The 20,945-nt window shown below is 37.5% G+C and overlaps 1 protein-coding gene across 2 annotated transcripts in view; it reads right to left on the bottom strand.

Annotated features, from left to right (window-relative positions):
- Positions 1–11,090: 11,090 nt before the first annotated feature.
- The window catches only part of LOC100565556 (guanine nucleotide-binding protein G(q) subunit alpha), a 125,706-nt gene continuing 115,851 nt past the window's right edge, over positions 11,091–20,945 (bottom strand). For both annotated transcript variants that reach the window (XM_003216474.4, XM_008103274.3), the window contains exons 6-7: positions 19,559–19,712; positions 11,091–18,676 (exon numbers count right to left, since the gene is read on the bottom strand). In XM_003216474.4, the coding sequence (XP_003216522.1) occupies positions 18,486–18,676; positions 19,559–19,712 (345 nt within the window). In that variant the 3' untranslated portion in view covers positions 11,091–18,485. The remainder of the gene's footprint in view (positions 18,677–19,558; positions 19,713–20,945) is intronic.

Genomic DNA, 20,945 nt, shown 5'->3' on the forward strand with positions numbered 1-20,945 from the left:
AAAGAACAATACAGTATTTAAAAATGAAAACAATTGTAACCAACATAAACCTATCAGGATTTCAATGGGAAGTGTGGGCCTGCTTCTGGCCAATGAGATAGTCAAGTTAATTAGGATTGTTGTTGTTGTGTGCCTTCAAATCATTTTAGACTTTGGGAGAGCCTAAGTCTAAAATTATTTATTTATTCATTTACTACATTTATTTATTACATTTATATCACGCCCTTCTCACCCCAAAGGGGACTCAGAGCAGCTGTATGTACATACAATATATTATATTATTAGCATAGCACAATATTAGCATTATATATTACTATATTGAACTATACCACTATACTGTAATATTATATGTAATATATACCATATAATTAATATTATTATATGGTATTATTAGTATTATATTGTATAACATTATAATATTATCAATATTATATGTATATACAATATATTATATTATTTAAAATGATATAAAAATATTATATTATAAAACTGAGGGTGGGGGCCAGGTAAATGACCTTGGAGGGCCGCATCTGGCCCCCGGGCCTTAGTTTGGGGACCCCTGTCCTAGACCCTAAGCCAGCATGAATAAGGGACAAGATTGTAGGTGATCAGTTTCTAGTTCTCACTGGCCTTTGAAGCCCACTGGCATTAACAGCCAATTTTTGCTCTCATTGTCACTCTCTGGGTCCTTCCACACAACCATATAACCCAGAATATCAAGGCAGAGAATCCACAATACATGCTTTGAACTGTGTTATCTGAGTCTACACTGTCATATAACCCAGTTCAAAGCAGAAAATATGGGATTTTATTCAGCTGTATGGAAGAGGCTTCAGTCAGACTGGCCTACTTTGTGGATAGGATACAACTGGGAGTAGGGGAAAAAGAGAGATAAACACTGCAATGAACCCACTGGAGGAAAGGTAGGATATAAGTAACCCCCAAGAAATAGTACAAATTACTAGTGACCTCCATACAAAGTTTTACCTAGCTAATTCCAATTACATGCTCCCTTCAGGTCTTCCTCCCACAAAGCTAAAGGTTTCCTTCGCTTTGTGGGAGGAAAGGGAGGAGGAAATCTGTTAAGTGCATTGTCAATAGAGATGCTTAAAGTGATTCTGCCTTCTAGCTCTTTCTCCAAGGCCAGAGTGCTGAAGGAGAATCAATGAAGAATTGAACTTTGAATACTTTTCTTTTCCAGAAGCCATTCTTACCTCTAACTTCTCTGGCGTTCGAAGGTTTCCTTTTCCCACTGAGATATCCTAACCTTGTGCCTTTCCCATACATTAATTTTTGCAAAGCCCGTTGAGATTTAGGATGTCAAACGCTGGCACCATGAAGACTGAGTAAGGCTGTGCTGTGTGGTATTTTATGTATTTGAAATAGATTGCTAGAAGTTTTAATAGCTTTAACTATTTATTTTTAAATAGTCCTAGGTTTAATTCTATTTTAATTATTATAGTCTTAACAATTATTGTCACTTTAAGTCTCTTTTGAGAGAGGAAAAGGAGCATAGAAATAATAATAATAACCAACAAATAAAGAAATAAAAATATATTTTGTAGAAGGAGATAATCATGTGCAGGCAAGCATAAAAGGTGGGTTTTAATGCAGTGAGGAAGAACTACAGAAGACCAGTCACAGAACTTTTAAATTGTTGCCTATGAAGAGATTACAAAAATTGGCTGTTAATGCCAAAAGAAGTAAGAAATGTTTCTGCTGTGGTTCGTTCAGGTCAATATATATGATTTTTTAAAACAGAGATTCAAAGTGGAATATTAGCTGAAAGAAATATTGAAATGTATACCATATCTGGATCCATTGGAGTGGTTGAAGGCCAAGTGTGTTTCCAACAACACTCTGGCTAAGTGCCCCATTGAAAACAAATGTGTAGGATGCTGTAATAGAGCAGCAATGGTAAGCAGACAATAATCCTTGGTATCTGCTAGAGTTTGGTTCCAGCCCCCTGCCCCCTCCATCGATATCAAAATCCGTGGCTACTCAAATCCTATTATATACAATGGCACAGTAAAATGACGGCTCTTACATAAAATGGCAATATCAAGGTTTACCTTCTGGAATTTTTGTTAATATTTTCAGGCTGTGGATGGCTGAATCCATGGATTCAGAATCCGTAGACATGGAGAGCCAAGTGTATTTCTCTCTCAAGGATGGCAACAACTTGACCCGCAGATGTTATTACACTGCCATTCACAACAGACATTGCAGATATACAAATTGTGAGGCATTCTGGAAGTTGCTGTTTAACCAGATCTGGAGGTTTGCCACACCTATTATTTCTATACTTGTGTTTATATACATGTGGATAGTATTACATTTTTTTCACTAGTTACAGCATGCCAATGGACTTCTGATGGCATCAAGACTGGGAGGGTAATAACCCTTTATCTCCATTACAGTGTTCCGTGAACCAAAAAACTGGCTTGAGGTTTGGGGCAGCATGTAAGGATATAAACAGTAAAGAAAAGAAGCTTCCATTGCATTAATTGACACCCAGTTGCCAATGCAATGTTGGGCTTTCTTTTTGGAATATCAAACAATGCAAGACAAATTACAAATTGTATATCCACTTCCTATGTATAAATAATGTGACCTTAGATTTTGTAAATGAATGTAAAAGTGGTTGAGAACTGACAGTTTAAGAGTTTAGGCTTTCCATTAGCTTTGCAAGAAGTAAAAGCAAAAACAAACTTTAGTTTTTTGGGGGCCATTAATAATCATTCTCATCTGTCTCACAGGGTTCTAGGGACAAATGATTGGGACAAGGAACTTTTTTTCTGTGTCAGGAGCAACTTGAGAAACTGCAAGTCGATTCTGGTGTGAGAGAATTGGCCATCTATAAGGACGTTGCCCAGGGGACGCTCAGATGTTTGATGCTTTATCATCCTTGTGGTAGGCTTCTCTGATGTCACCGGATGAGGAGCTGGAGGTTACAGACGGCGCTCACCCACTCTCCACGTATTCGAACCGCTGACCTCTTGGTCAGCAGTTCTGCCGGCATAAGAGATTAACACACTGAGCCACCAGTGGCTCCTGGGACAGGGAACTACACATGTAGCTTTATAGTGTAGGAGGAACTGGAGGAAGCAGTAGACTATGGGCCCTTCCACACAGCCATATAACCCAGAATATCAAGGCAGAAAATCCCACAATATCTGCTTTGAACTGGGTTATCTGAGTCCACACTGCCATATATTCCAGTTCAAAGCAGAAAATGTGAGATTTTATTCAGCTGTGTGGAAGGGGCCCCAGATACACTACTAAGACATCACAGTGCTGTCTTCAAAGTAAGCGTAAAAAACATATTCAGGGTTAGCTGAATTGGCCATATAGCAAAATAAAACAAAATATACCAAAGGTTGGTAGATTTATTGGTCAACTAAAAGGCACAGAACGCTTCATGCATTCAAATCAACTGACCTCTTCACCAAGTCAAAGGTGCTAAAAAGGATACAGGGTAAGAAAAGAAAAGTGTTGGTGATGGAGTCCACAGGCCTAAATTCTGTGCCAGATATTGCTTCTGTTGTTTAGTTGATCTGGAAGGATCTCAGTGCAGACAGAGTCCACTCCCCATATTTTGGTCACATGAGAGTAAAGCTTAAAAGACATCCTGGATCACAAGAGGAATTATCTTACTGTTGCTAATGGAGCTTAAATTTTGCTGCTAAATTTTATTGAACCCTCTCCTTAAAGTCTAATCCCTTAAAGCCAGCACACCCAGAACTTTGTTAAATCGGGTTCTGTGGCTCTCTTAGAGACAAAAGTAGATGGCATATATATGTATGGTGCCACTCCCACCAATGTTGGTTTGCTTTTGTTGATTTGAATGAAAGGGATTTGTTTTAAGAATCTAAAAGTGGCAGAGACAAGGTCTACATAAACCTGATGGCCATTTTCTAACTGAAAATTATTTCCAGCTTTCGAATGCATAACAGGGATGACTCATTCCCCTTTTGCAAACATACAGTCAATAAGACACACAAGGAAGCTGCAACTAGAACCACAAGAAAAAAAATCTATTGAAAACACAAAGCAGGATCACAAAGTTTAGCCTGGCAAAAGCTTCAAGTAATCACCCAAAGAAGCCCTCGGCTCTGCAGGCCAAGGGATTCTGAGAGTTTGAGTCCAGGAATGTTCCCAAAGTCTGCAATTATCTGCAGTGATGGCTTAGTGAATTTCTAAGTGCTTGTGGTCATCATGACCTAGCCATTTCCCTGGGAAGAGTGAAAAATGCAAGCAGTTCTGTTGACTCACATACCAGCTCAAGACATTGCAGAAGTTTCTTTCTGTCATTCTAGTGCGAAACATTGTCTTTCAAAGTCAACAAACTAGTTCTAGAAGTACTCCCTCACCACCCATTGTGGGGACCCAAGTTAAGCGAGGCCAAGACCTTCTCAGAAAGGTCTAAGAGAATATTAGATGTCACCATAATGTCTGCACTTCTAAAAGTCATCCCTTATTTTAATCCAACCACCCCCAGCTTTGCTATATCACTAGTCAAATTCAAAGAAGAAAAGATAATACTATGCAACACGATTTTTGTCGCTGGGTTATAAATGCCATTTCCTAATTGGTTCTATTATAAAAACATGAAAAATGTGGACACCCTGCAGTACAGTTTTCAATGAATATTTCATACGGCCCCTCTAGACTGCCAGATAATCTAGAATCTCAAGGCAGAAAATCCACATTATCTGCTTTGAACTGGATTATCTGAGTCTACACTGCCAGATAATCAATCTCAAAGCAGATAATCTGGAATTTATACAGCTGTGTAGACGGGGCCATGAAGTCTCAAGCAATTCAACGTAGTTTGTGGCAGCCATAAAAATGAAGTTTCAGAAGTATAACAACTACTTTCAAAGTAAGTACTTCACAATTAAACAGGAAATAACACTTTTAAACCAGGAAGAGAATTTTTTAAATGTTGTTACATAGTGTAATAGACATGGGACAAGGGGGAGGAGAAAAGAGGAGAAGGAAGGCGAGGAGGAGTTAGGAACAGCTGCTACTACATGTTTTAAGAGTCTTTTCTATTCTAAGAGTATTTTCATGGTTCCTACAGAGGCTTTTCTGAGTTCAGAGGTCCCTGGAGGAACCTTGTATCTCAATCTTTCCATTTTACAGATACCTCTTATTAAGACAGTAGTTGAGATCCTGTATAATGAGGTTGTGACACATAGCTTTAGGATGATGAAGCCATACCATTGAAATGTTATTCAAATCTGTTGGAGAATTGTGACATGGTACAACATGGCACAGTGCAAGATGTCCCATTGTGCAACAGGGGCTTCCATCAAATAATGGCAACACACATGAGGTCAGTACCTCCACAAAGAGGCAGTGATTTCCTACATTTAACCATTCATTATGATAGTCAGATATTTTTTACCTCTGGTCAAAGGGCAGCCATTAATTTGCACTGCCCTGCATTCTGACCTACTGGTGCCCCATGGCTCTGATAGGGGGGCGGATTACCTACTAAAGAAGAACTCATCATGAAGAACTGACCTGAAGGTTGGGTTGCTGACCTGAAGGTTGCTGGTTCGAATCTGCGAGACAGGGTGAGCTCCCGTCTGTCAGCTCTAGCTTGCAAAGACATGAGAGAAGCCTCCCAGGAACACATCAAGGCATCCTCTGGGCAATATCTCTGTAGATGGCCAATTCTCTCATGACAGAAGCGACTTGCAGTGCATTCTCAAGTCGCTTCTGACATTATAAAAAATCATGATATACATACTGCTAATGACGCAAGCAATGGGGTGCATGCAGACTGGGAAAATAAATAATGAATATGGATTTTTTTCAGGTGTAGACAGACCCTAGATTTCTTAACCCCATAATAAAAACAAGAAAACACTGGGGCAGTCTACTCATGCTACATTAAGTGGTGTTCTGTGGATCAGTACCAGTTGATGAACCATCAGTTCTTGGCCCATGGTAAGTTTCTGGGCCAGAAAGCTTTTTCTGCAGAACACTGCAGAATAGATTCATGTAAATGTCTAAAACAGCTATTAGGTGATGTTTAGAAAACATTTACTGTTGCCAATTTTTTAGGACCCCATTTGGGGTTGGGACCCACAGTTTAAGAAGCCCTGATCTAGCCAAGCCCCTAGCGTCATGTGGAGACAAACAAAACCTTTGAAAGAAATGTCCCTTGAGGTGCCACATAAATGGTACAAGTACCCACGTGCTCCCAGTTCCATCATCTTATACATTATAATCCACAGTATTGGTAACTGCCCTTAATCTCCTTGGATATCCTCATTTGTAGCCTCTCAGTGTAAGAGATAGAATGATTTCCCCCCTCAACAAATGTTTTGGTTGCGTAACTATTTAGATTTATGTTTGTTTTCAGTCACAAAAGTGATAAAACCATGAACTGACCTACCTTGTGTAAGAGTGATTTTGCATGATGACATCAGTCATCTCTTGAGTATCTTCCCCCACCTCTCAGTTTATTGCAGATCATTGGTTGAGATCAGGCAATCATTGAATAGTTAGAGCCACATGGGAATGAGAATGCCAGTAAATTGTAGCACTTCAGCAAATGTTTATTTATGTAAGGTATTTATCACCTCTCATTCCATCAGAGTGATGATATGTTGCAATTTAGATAGCAAAATTGTGCATTGATAGGATATAAGCAATTTAGTGTTGTGCTTTTGTATTGAATTGCTGTTCGTTTTATGTAGTTTCATTTGTGTCATCTCGTTTTGTATTTGGTTCCTGCTAATTAAAATGGGCCACCTATATGACACAAATGTTTGTCTGGCTAACAAAAAACATGAACATGTTTGTGCCATTGGCGGCAATGGGAGGGCTTCCGCGGCTCATCCTCCCCCTCGGTTTTTGGGCTAAAGAGGTGAAAATTGCCACACACAGAGGGCATTTCGATCCCTTTTAGCCCACCAACTTTTAAAACGTTTGGATCTTCCCCAGACTACTATTGTTATTAATATTATTATTAACACCCATTTCCACACATCAGATGTAATGCAGAAGCATTCCTCTCCCAGGCTCAGCTTAGATTCCCAGAGTAGCTATCGTTATTAATATGTGTATATATATAGATACAGGTATTATTATTAGGACCCATTGGTACACACCAGCTGTAATGGGGTAGCAGCCCTCTGTCAGTACCTGCTTATTGTTATGGGGCAGAAACTAAAGGAAAACTAGCACAATGATTGTCACCTCTCATTTCATCATTCGTTTTGTGTAGACGAACGGTCGAAATGAAACAATAGCATGAAGGATACCAAGGAATTTTTTTTGCACACATCTCTAATAAGCATGCAACAGATTTGCATTGTTACATCCACTTTCCTTTTATTTCATTTCATTTTTTATATCTCACTATGCTAGCATGATAAAAATAAGTAAACAATTATTTCACCTCTATTTTTTGGCTGCCATGATGCTTCTGAGTAGAAGCAAACCTGAATCCCTAAGAATTTCTGCTGATATCATTCACTGCATGCTAACACCAAATTTTGGAGATCAATCAGTTCCTGTCATAGACCTGGTTATACTGTCACCTGTTGAAGAGCTTTGAGCTGACTAACACATATTTGGCATTTATGGCATTTACTCAGCCTTTTCCCTCTTTTCACTGCCTCAAAATTAACTGCATTTCTGTACAATTAGCTTGCATAAGTTAGTGCTAGATACTGTGAAAAACTGATGGAATTCTCAACCTGTGGGTCCCCAAGTGCTTTGGCCTACAACTCCCAGAAATCCCAGCCAGATAATCAGCTGTTAGAATTTCTGGGAGTTGAAGGCCAAAACATCTGGGGACCCACAGGTTGAGAACCACTGATATAGAACATTACACGTCTTTTGGGTGATTTTGAACCCACTTAACTGTGAGGCCCATTGAACATAGTACTAAACATTTAGAATTGCGCTGCATGAAATTCATACAGCTTATAATTCTCTAGCCTCCACTGACTTTCCCGTCACGGAGTCTAATGCCTGCTGTTGGATCTACTGAAGCATTCCCTACCCAAAGTTATGAGTCACACTGGAAAGGAGGTCATGACTGCAATTAAATACAATTACAGCTTATTTTGACTTTTCCCTTCAGTTAATATGCTTCAAGGGTTGTTTTTACATTTCTATTTATACATCTTAAAAACAAAGAATGTCTAGGACAGGTGATAGGCTTTACATTTCTGCAGCATAGGAATTCATCATTGAGAAAATTTCCAGTGTTACCAGACTTGATCTATAGAGACCCCGAATGAGTTACCTAATTTTTCATTGTGTAACATTATGAACATGTCCCAGAACAGGGCAGATAAGTGCTTCTCATGCTATCTGATGTGGTGGGTTGGCATCTCCCCCACCCCCATGTACAAGACTGGTATCATTATTGTACCAGTCTTTTTTGCATAAATTTCTGGGCCAGAAACTTGCCACGGGCCAAGAACTGACGGTTCATTGACTGGTACTGATCCACAGAACACCACTATGTAGTATGTGTAGATTGTTACAGTGTTTTCATGTTTTTATTATTCAGCTGTACTTCATGAAAAGGAAAATCAGTCTGTTTAGCAAGCCATGAAAATGCTGATTATCAGTAAATGCTTGATTTTCATAATTATTTTATACACCCCTATACCTTAAGTCACACAAACATTCTTGGGCCAAAAGGGATCCTGAGTGGATGGACTAAACAATATGTGGATGGACTAAACGGTTCTGGCCCAATCTACTTGTCCGAACGTATCTCCTCCTATGAGCCAGGAAGATCCCTAAGGTCATCTGGTGAGGCCCTGCTCTCGGTCCCACCTGCCTCTCAAGCACAGCTAGTGGGGACGAGGGACAGGGCCTTTTCGATCGTGGCTCCTCGGTTGTGGAACACCCTCCCCAGAGATATACGACAAGCCCCAACCCTTTTGAGTTTTAGAAAATCCCTGAAAACATGGCTATGTGCCCAGGCTTTCGAAGATTAAATGATAAAGACAACCATTTACGGCTACAGCACGAGGATTTTGGATGAATTGATATTTAACCATATGTTTTATATTTTTATATTGTTTTAATTGGATATTCATTGCTATGTTTTAATTATGTGTAGGCATCAAATTGTTGCCAATTGTGTACACCGCCCTGAGTCCCTTTGGGTGAGAAGGGTGGGATATAAATGTTGGAAATAAATAAATAAATGAAATAATAAATATACTCACTCTAGAAGTGCTCCGGACCATAAGCATAATTGAGGCCGGGGGGGGGGGGGGGGTTGGATGATGACAGCAGAGCGTCCATGGTCATGTGGCCCAATCCTGAAGGATTTGAAATGTTGACTGCCCTCTGATAGCAAGGTGATATGACCAGGGGAAATGTGTGACTGGTTATGCCAATCTCACCACGAGTGAGATGTGTGTGTCATTACCAGAGTCTGCTCATGTTCCATTATATTATATATATGTTGGAACATGAGCAGCCACAAATTTTATTATCCAGTGGATCCTGGAATAAAACTGCAGTGGATAATATCAAGTGCCCCCTGTACCGCCAACTCTATAGCAGGGTCGAGAACTGTGCATAGTTCGTTATTATTGGACTACAGCTCCTAGTAATACTAGCCAGCATAGCAAATGGTGAAAGCCTAACAATATCTCGAGGGTCACCATGTGTACTATCATCCCTTTTCTACAGCTTATCTTAGCTAGGCTTAACATTCCTGATAGCAGGAAAATGACCTGGGCAACTAGTAACTCCCAAGGTGGTACAAGTTTTCTGGTTTTATGCTATTGGACATTAGAGATAACTCTCTCATGCTGGCAAATGCAGAGGTGAGAAGCTCTCATTCCCCATCTTAGATAGAATGATTGTGGGATTGCAGGAAAAATATGTCAAGGGCCAAAGATTCATCACAGCAGAATAACAGCATATATTCTAGTTTGAATGCTTTTTACCAGCATCCAGAAGAAACATTTCCCACATTTGATTACCTTATATACTCATGTAGAAATTTTAGTCAAAAAAATCAGTTTAAAAAACTGGATTGACTTTCTCAGGGGTCCTAAACTCTTACTTTAAAAAGGATCAATCCTCATCTCTGAATAGGGTAGCAACAGGCAAGAGATTTGTCCATCCTGGGAGAATCTAAAATAAAGTACTGATCTCTCCACCATGGTGCCATTTCTGGCTTTTTTGAATACTTGAGAGAGAAATAGCTTGACTTATCCAGGGGTTATATCAAAATCCATCATTTTGACCCCAAAACCTGTCCTCAATTCATACATGAGTTTGATTTATACGTGAATACAGGCAGTCCCCAAGATAGGTTCTGTAGGTTTGTTCTTTGGTTGAATTTATTTGTAAGTTGGAACAGGTACATTTTTAAGTGTAAGTCCAGCCAAGCACACACACACACACACACACATACGTATGGAAGCATTAACACTCCTGTGGTGTTTGCTTTGTTATCTGTCCTGTTCAGAAGATTTCACCTCCCTTTCTGTCCCTGTGATAATTGGATTTTGGAAAAGGTGGCTTGCTGTTGAAACAAGGATGGGTAAGAAAGCTTCAATGGAGACATCTTTTCCCCATGATGACTCTTTCTGGAGTGAATTTCCCTTCCTAGGGATAGACTTTCTCTCACTTCCTGTTGTCTTACCTCTGTTCTTAACAATAAATAGTTTCTAAGTCAGGTGTTTATGACTCGGGGACTGCCTGTATATACTTTGCTTAAATAAACAGTTTTGAAAACACAAACCTTTCACTATAAAGTGCAAACCTTACAATCTATTACCGGTAACTCCAAGAAAGAAAATGTATTCCAATTTTACATTCCAATTGTTAACAGTTTCACTCCATTCTTTGTCAACAGCACAAATAAGGTTGCAATCCCAGACATAATTTCCTGGTTGTAGTTTTCATTGAACTTAGCCTCTGAGAATATATGTATATGATCATGTTTTGAGCACAGAAATACCACCCCCCCCCCAAAAAAAAGTCAAGGGGAATACAGCCCATCAGGTGTTTTAGATATATTCAGGAAGATTTTGCTCTTTACAGTTGAGTTTATCTAATTAAGATAAAGCACCGAAAATTGATCATTGGAATAAAAGAATTTATTCCATTATTATAATAAAAAGGCATTTAAGGAGAACAATAAGCCATAAGTACTTCAAGATATGCAAATGTAAAGAAATGAGGATACTGGTGTACAAAATTTTGCCCAATTATGTTATAATTTTAACTAGCACGGTCATTGGGGGAAGTATTTATACAATAGTTCTAGTCAAAAACTATTAATCCCCAAACTATACACAATACATGCATTTGAAGAACATTAAGAACAAGTGCAATTTATAAAATACTGTTAAAAGTCCAGTTTCTCCTGTGAAATGAACACATCCAGTTAAGGTCAACTCCCAAAGTGGTGATAAAATGAAAACATGGACAAAATTGCATCATAGCGTATCCTTTGGAGAGAAAATGTTCCTGTACAGCTACATCTTTCCTGCCTAGCACTTACAATCTTTTGCAATCTGTGTTAAGATATTCTTCATTCTTTGGAGAAGTTCTTACAGACCTTGGATGGTGTCTGTCACATTTCAAAAATTGCATTCAAAAGTCTTCAAAACGAACCCACAATATAAGTAGAATCATCCACTTGCATGAATACAGGCACACTGAACATGGGACTACATGGTGACATGGCCACTAGGTGACCCACATATAATACTAGTTAAAAAGGAACAATGACTTAGGAAATAGAAGAAAAAAATGTTTTTTTAATGTATGACCTAGTAATTCCTTTCAGTCATGTATTCATGACCTATATGCACAGTGTGATTTTGGGGTCATTGAATGGAGGAGGCAAAATTGAAAAAATCCTCAGGTCCACACGAGTGGAGACAGCGCTCTGGATTTGGATCTATTGACTTTGGTGAAGATTGCAAAAAGCAATCTCTGAATCAACATAAGGCTACACAAAGAAAAGAAGGTATATATTTAATGCAGATGTATGAATGCCTGTTGAAAGGACCGTTATTTACAAAAGCCGGTATATGAATGGCCATAATAGAATAGCTAGCCATATGCAACACATTTCATAATGTAATTGTGATGATGGGATGAAATCTGAAAGATACAAGTGGATTGTATGATTACATTTCAGCTAAGGCAAGGCTTTGGCAGGTTATTTTGTCACCCCAAGCACACACCATTAGTTACACGATAGTACTGTCCAAAGTACTTGGTGTAGAAAGGTACTTTTTCAAAAAGTTTCAAGAAGAGCAGCACATCATTATAATTTAACTGGGTATATTTTATTACTTTTCAGGTGTATTAACATTTTTGATGTTCTGTCATTTCAGTCTTTTGTGAGGAATGCAAAACAAATGGGAAGGGTCAGTGAGTAAAGGTCATTTTACAAAGGCTGGAAGTCCCTAGCAATCTCTTACTATGCAGCCCTTCTCCTCACAATTTTAACTTGTTTTTCTGAAAATCACAGTCATTTCTGAATTATTATTCTTAATATTAAAAAAAGTCTGCTTGTAGTTAAAACTTCAAGATGGAACCCCCCCCCCCCCCAACCAAATGATGGAATAAGTAAGATTAATTTGTTCATATACTTTGACAAAACTCCAATTAGTTCTGAAAATTGACTCTGCTCTTGAGTTTATCCTTCTGAATGGTATCAGTTATCTTCTGAGAAAGGCAAGTTTTAAAAATAATGAAAAAAACCCATTTCATATGTCTTAGCAAAAAAGTCCTCCAGATCCTTCAACACAATTCCCTTTGAATTATTTTTTTCGTGCCAGGAGCGACATGAGAAACTGCAAGTCGCTTCTGGTGGGAGAAAATTGGCCATCTGCAAGGTTGCCCAGGAGACGCCCAGATGTTTTGATGTTTTTACCATCCTTGTGGGAGACTTCTTTCATGTCCCCATATGGAGCTGGAGCTGATAGAGGGAGCTCATCCACGCTCTCCCTGGGTTGGATTCGAACTTGCAACCTTCAGGTCAGCAACCCAACCTTCAGGTCATCAGTCCTACCACCACAAGGGTTTAACCCACTGTGCCATTGGGGGCTCCTTTGAATTAAATGAATTTGTAATTTTCCCAGTAATGACAACACTGACTTAGTACAACTTTTTAGAGAATACACTCCTAAAGAACACTAAGAAAATACAATTCCAAGAATCCTATTTTTTGTTTGTCCATTTAAGATATTCACTGTTGGCAAAGATACACAATCTTTTGGTTTTGTTATGTCTTCTCTTGCTCTGTTAAGAGGCACTCATGTCTTGACTCACTTCTGTAAGGCATAGCAGAAAATAACCACTTACAAAAAAAAAACCAATCCTAAAGTAAGGAGAGCAGTATCATTTTTCTTTAAGAGAAAAGGCTTGTGGTGCACTGATACATGGCAATGTTGTGCCGGCAATTCAAAGGATGTTGGCACATCCAAGTACCTCAATTCAAACACAAAACTTGATCCAATGGCCTACATTCATCTCATGTGTCTACCTTTCCTAGAATACTGGTACTCTAGTGGTATGGAACATTTCTGTGTTACAAGTAGAAAACATAAAGTGAACTTTTGAATCCTTGCTAATGAGTTTTAAAATCTTATAATATCCTCCTCAAAGCTATAGTAAATAAAGACTGCCCACTCCTAATCATTTTTAGACTTCTCTTTTCAAAGAAAAATAAATTCTTAAAACTGAGGAGGCCAGTTAATAATCCATTTAAAGAGTCATTATCAAGCACCCTGAATTCAGTAGATAAAAAAACCCAGGACTAAACCAAAATCACCACAACTTTCATTCTAAGAGCCAAAATATAGTACACATGGCTTCAAATGTAAAATCTGCCATAATCATCATATAACAAATAGATCTCAAGGCAGCTTAAGATGGCCAAATAGATGTAATCAGAGAGATTTGCAATGAGATGTTTTCATTGTGCCTGATAAGCAAGTCTATATGGGAAGAATATCACAAAGTTCTTGAGCAGATTTGTCACCTCCAGTACTATTTGGAGATTTAGGCTTAAATTCAAGTGCTAGAAAAGCCACAATGAATCAGCTGAAGTTATGTACTGTATGTGCTCATGTATAAGTTTGGAAATTTTAGTCCGAAATTGAGCAAGTAAACCTGGTGTGACTTATTCACATCACAATGTAAGTACTTTACCTAAACCTTTATATAAAAAAGGAACCATTCCCTTCTTTGAATAGAGAGCTTAGACCAGTGGTTCTCAACCTGGGGTCCACAGATGTTTTTGGCCTACAACTCCCAGAAATCCCAGCCAGTTTACCAGCTGTTAGGATTTCTGGAAGTTGAAGGCCAAAAAATCTGGGGACTCCAGGTTGAGAACCACGGGCTTAGACCATTCTGGAAGAACCGAAAAGAAGCACCAACTCCCTCTACTCTCACTGCTGCTGTGCCATTTCTGGTTATTTTGAAGGTCTGGGTGGGAAAGTGGCAGTGGCGGTGGTTAAGGACAACCAGCCTCTGAGGCGGCATCGGGACATTCCAGAATGACCCTCAACATATCTATGTCACATCAAAATCCATACTTTTGGCCCCAAGGCCTGTCTTCAATTTTTACATAAAGTCAACCTTCACACAATTATATATAGTTAAGTGCTGTTTTACTATATAACAATTTACTGAATGAGTCTACTGTAGATGGCCCTAGCAGTTGGATTCAGGCATCAGTTCGCACAACAGCAATATATTGCACTGAATTGTTACGAGGAGAATTCGGCTATAACTGGAAATAAAATACTATATCCTGTAGCAGAGGCCTTACCTGAGTTCAGCTGAACCAAAATGCTCTTTCAACCCTATTATTTTATGAAAATGGCAGTTGCATAAACAACAGTATCAGTGTATATCAAAATCAGGACACATTTCATAGTATTTTTTAGTAAAGATTAAAGTTTCCCTTTTATCTCATATTGTCCATTTTAGCGTCACTTCTCACATCCTATAGCATAAATTTATGTTAGCAATGCAACATAAAATACCTCAACTCTCTTGTATCGGGAGGCAGTATTGTAATATTTAAAGAAAGGAGCAACCTGTCAAATATTACTGGATTGGACCTGGGAAATTTAATTTTGGAGTATGTCACAGTTAAAGAAAGTGCAATGTCTATACAATGAATTTCATTGCATAGTGGAAACCTTGCATAATGTTGTGACAACAACCTCAAAAAGGACCCTCAAATAACAAACTTCTGAATCTTAACTTTCCATCATGTATACTCATATTTAAAAGCTATGTGACAAAATATTAGTGATGTGTTCATTTTCTCATTTTTAAAAAACCCATGTAGTTAAAATCTGGCATGTGAGAAATGGCAAAAGGTGGATCCCTTTCTAATCCAAGGTATACTACCTCCCACCCTCTCCAATCACATTGTTGTATCTATGTGGCTTTCTATTGAAATTTAGTTCCATGCACATACTGCATGAATGTATTTATGTGACTTCAACTCAACCTATCAAATTATGGCAACCCCATGCATTTCATAGGGTTTTCTTAGGCAAGTTATGCTCAAGAGATTGTTTAGCCAGTTTCTTCCTCTGAAATATAGCCTACAATACCTGATATTTCTTGGCAACCTCTCATCTAAGTACTAACCATGAAAGACCTTGCTTAGCTTTCAAGATCAGACAGAATCTGATACCTTTAGGGTATTTTGGTTGAGAAACATTCCCCATTACCACACTTAAATAGGCATGGCTTTTTTTTTTTTAAAGATGTTTGCCGGTTACATAGTTTCTGACAATCCAGAATTGTACTGAAATATTCCCAAGATCAGGTACCACACATAACACAAGTATTAAGGCAACAGCAGAGAATCATCTGGTGGTAAAAACATTGTAATAGTTTATGAAAAAAAAACAGTGGGTACCCTAGCCCTTCTTTTCATTGGCCAAAATAATAAATGCAACCCAGCAGTTTACAACAAAGCTGTGTCCTCCCTCTGAATCTGAACTGAAAAGTCAGTTAAAGCTCAGAATGTATATTTTCAGTCCACTTCTCATCAGGGTTTGTGCGTGTGTGTATGCAGGTGTATTTTCAGCCCACTACTAATTCAGGGTTGTTCCAATGATTTTACACAGCATGACACCAGTACTGCTCTGCATTATAATAACTGTTTTTGTAAATAAAACAAAATTAAAAACCTAGTCAGAAAAAAGACCAAAAAATTACATTCTCTCTTTAAAAAGTAAATAAAATAACATTATTTAAAATGTGAATTATCTATAAGACATACATTACAATTACATAGATACATATTGATACAGCACATTCAATCTGCCAAAAAGTTAATGATTACAAAGCCAGTATGGATGCTGCCATATATATATATAATATTATATATATATATATATATATATAGATATATGTACAATGACTATAGCATTCATAATTGCACTATACCTACAACCATTTTAAAATTACAAGATGTCTCGTGATGAGCAAAGGAGAAAAAAAAGCAGTCCAACTTTTCATTGTTAATGGAGAATGTTAAGGGTTAGGGACATCTCATTAGTTGTTGTTGAGGATGATCCATCCAGCTTTGCTGCTGTATCATCCATGCTCATGAAAACGGGAAACCTGTGTCAGGGCCACCCAAATTGATGTTCAGTCAGCTGTAGCCGCTATTAAACAATGGTGAAACATTTATTAAGTCATTCTCATTATCCCACCTTTACCAAAAATTGCAACAGAGCAACAGTTTCAATTTACGTGCTGGAACCATGGAAATCAGAAAAAAAAATTGCCCAATGTTGTGCCTGACCTTTCTGATCCAAAACACAACTCTGCAACTCGACATCAATCTTATTTACAAGATTGTTTTACACAAAACCTGAAAATTATTTCAATCCCAGATGCAAAAAAGAGATGCTCATCAAGGCCTGTGCAGTGTTTTTTTTTTTTAGAAGTTTATTGTTAACAGCGCAATCCTATGCATGTCTACTCAGAAGGAATTCTGACTGAGATCAATAGAACTTGCTCCCAGGTAAATGTGCATAGGACTGCAACTTTTGCCTTTCAATGTGGTTTGTTCAGCCATTTCATAAATAATATAAGCTCTCAAGAAATGGTCTCATTTAGAAATCTCCCAATCCATTGATTAGGGAATCACATTAGGTATATGTTATTTCAATTTTTTTCAGTTCAAGGTGCCTTAAGAAAGGGGAGCCATCCCACTGTGAAATCCTATGCCATCTTTGATAAGAGTAAAACTCACTTTGAATCAATAGACTGTATGCATGTGTGTATATATAGCACCAAATAACATTTTCACTCATACTGCTGTTACTTTTGTTTTGGAGAAAGGTGGCACTGAAAAAAGAGGGAAATGAATTTACTTGCTTAAACATTTGGCAGTTGTCAGGAACGAATAATCAATCAGCCCACTTGGCATTTAAAATTGGTTATCTTACACTTCAAAGTGAATGCTTTCATAAAAGAAAAGCCCCATTTGGCAACATGAAACTTCGCAGACAATAAAATAGGTCTGAAATTGCAGTGAGAAATCTAGCCAGTCTGATTAATAAAAATAATACCAATAATAATAATAATTCCAGGCTATTGTAGTGTCCATGACATTTGTTTGGCATCTGTGATTATGGGAAAAAAAATGAAAATGAAAAGAGAATACAATTCTGGAAGAGAAAAAAAAGTAATGGCACATGGCAACTAAAAAACAAACAAACCCAAAAAGCTATTCTACTTCTTGAATTGCCTTTGTGTCTTAGTAGTTTGTTGCTGTGTTTTTGCAGTCTGCTCAGCTTCCATGATACAATTAAAGATAAAATCCATTTAACACTGCTACAATTAATATTCCCACTGAACAACACTCCCAGCCTTCAGTGCAAAGACAGTACCAAAAAGCAAATGTATTTTGACATCTGTCAAAATTTAAAAATAGAATTAGAATATCAATATGTTTAATCTTTAAAAAAAAGAAAAAAAAAGAGTCGTTACTGAAAAATCAGAACAATTGATGGCTTTAATTCTAAGTGACAATTTTTTTCTGACCATAATACTATAGATGAAACCAAGGAACAAAATGTGGGGGAAAGGCCATTGTACCTTTAAAAAAATCCATAAAAGAGACAGAGACAACAAGAGGAACAACTTGGTTCCAATAATTGAGAAAAAAACAAAACAAACCCAAGCCTACTGTTTGTGAGTGCACAACTGAGGATTTAAAATACATTGAGTCACAAGGTTTTGACTAAAAAAATGAGGAAATGTGCTGTGAATGTAGTTCAGCATCGTTTCTTTTTCCTCCTGTAAAGTTTAAATAAAATCATAATATTTACTATAAACTCTGTGAACATTAACAGAGTCCAGGCCAGCAATAAATTAGTATTATGTGGATCATTTTCACAGATAATACAGTCCCTCTTGAATATCTTCAACTGCCCAAATTGGGGTACAGGTGGGTGGAAACCTAAGAGGCACAGTTAGACCAAGTTGTACTCCTTCAGGTTTAATTGTAGGATAGTGTCCTTGACAGCAGCAAAGACGAAACGGATATTCTCCGTATCTGTGGCACACGTGAAGTGGGAGTAGATGATTTTTTCACTCTCTGGATTCAGGTCGACAAACATCTTTAAGATGAATTCCCTTGCTGCCTGGGCATCTCGCTGAGGTCCTGTTATACCAGGGGAGAAAAAAACCAACAAAACAGTTTTACTTAGCGTGCGCAAACAGAAGCACAGGTGCGATCTAAATTTTAGAGGACAAAGTTCTCCATGTAAGAAATATGAAAATAAATAGTTTTTAACTTTGCAGATCAAAGAAAAGTAACTGTAGTAATAGCACTAGTAGTAGTAGTATAGTTCAGTTTATTAGTCTACCAGATGTTACTCATAGTTCAGATTCTATTTAAGAATCTAGTAATCAGTGAAACGGTGCTATTGTGATCCAATTGATTATTATTTTGTTATTTCCTCAAATACTACTTCACATTGTTGTTGTATTGTAGTACTTCTACTATTTTTATCAGTAGTAATATAACACAGTAAAATTATTTTTGTTAATTTTTGTAAAAAAAAAAAAAAGCAAATCCTCAAACATTTATAAACCAAAAATGCATTTTACGTTGTCAAACAGAACAAATGCAAAGTTATATTAAAAGCAATTCCAGTTCTTAATTTTTTAAAACAGCAACATTGTAATGTGTTATTAACCTTAAAATCAACATTACCTGAAAGCTCTAATCTCTTCTCATTTATACAACATGCATATGCAAAACTTCCAGACTTAGCCCACAATGGTTATTATGAGACTACTCCATCCTCAACCTTATCCAGGTGAATGAAAGAAGTACAGTGGGAATGTTTCAGGGGGTGTTTCCCTAGTTATGAAACCATGATCTAATATTAAATACAGATTCATAACAATACAAAAAGTAGCATTTCACTGGAATCCTTGTTGTATAAGACACATTCAAATACTTAGGCTGGCAGAGCTAAAATGTGTTTGTGCGACAGAGACAAAGAAGTATGAAAACTTATAAAAGGATGTTTCTTACCATCATACTCAGGGAAATAGTCAACTAGATGGGAATACATTATTTTTTCCTCTAGAAGATCTTTCTTATTTAAGAACAGAATGACTGAAGAATTCTGGAACCAGGGATATGTAATAATTGTCCTAAATAGTGCTTTGCTTTCCTCCATTCGATTCTGGAAGGAAAATATATATATAATTATTATAAAAGAATATATATATTACATAGATGTAGTAAATGCAGAGATATAATCTGTAAATGAAATGTTATTCACTTATATACTTAATTTTCTTCATTTCTTAAGACTCAGTTCAGACAGTTAACTAGAAAGCAGCTGGGAGTTGGCATGTTCATGCCAGCTAAAAAGCCAAAATAGACATGTTATGTAATGACATCAGCTATGTTTTTTTTAAAAAATGGACTTTCCACATATACTGAATTTTCTTTCAAAGTTCTGTCACCTGGTTCTCTATAAATCACCTGAGCTTTACCATATCACAAGAGGACTCCATGCCTCCATGCCAGGAGATCTCTTCATTATTTTCATGGTGGCACAATAAAGATGTGGTTTTAGAGAGTTATTACCAAAAGAATACATGAAATGACAATTTGCGTTCTTCTGTATTTGAAACTCCAACATAAGTAATGAGAAAATATTTATGATGAGATTTCCGACAGAAAGCGTACTACAAAACATGTGTAGTGGTTTTGGAAACTAACATGACTGATGAGTATAAACTGGCTGAGTATTGTGGGGGCGCAATTGAAACTGAACTGTTTTGCATCAGATTTCTTAACAAAGAGACCAATTATCAAACTTTACATGGTCTTTAAATCCCTGTGAAAACTTGAGAGAAAAATGGAGAAAGTTTACAAATGAACAGAAGAATATATAGATTAGCTTCAAATTCATGATAAAACTAGTGTGTCTCCCTATTACTTTCATAGTGTCAAGGCACAATTTTCACTTTGCTACTTTGAGTTTGACCCTTTTCATTACTGGAATATTAACAAACATGTACAGTGGTGCAGCTGTCAATTTTGAAAGAGGCCCTGAGTAGGATAATTTCTATAGCCACACTCCACAGAGAGTCCGAATAGGCAGGCAACTGTGTTGCTCTCAAACAATATCTAGCAGTTTTAATCTCTACCAGGAAGGACTGTTTCTTGAGCCACTCCCAAATACTTTGGATAGCAACAAGTATTGCCCAGAACAATACAACATTGTGGAGAAACACACCATCCTTCCAGTTAATGGAGGGATTAAGGTCAAATTCAAGAGGGCAAAGAAGAGTTCAAGCAGTCGGTGGTGGTGGCAGGTGATGAAAGAATTTCTGATAATCAGAAAACCCCAGCACGATACCACTTGACATGCACTTTTGTGCCTGTTGGTATACCTGTGTACACA

This window comes from Anolis carolinensis, chromosome 2 (assembly GCF_035594765.1).
Source record: "Anolis carolinensis isolate JA03-04 chromosome 2, rAnoCar3.1.pri, whole genome shotgun sequence".
Taxonomy (NCBI): Eukaryota; Metazoa; Chordata; class Lepidosauria; order Squamata; family Dactyloidae; genus Anolis; species Anolis carolinensis.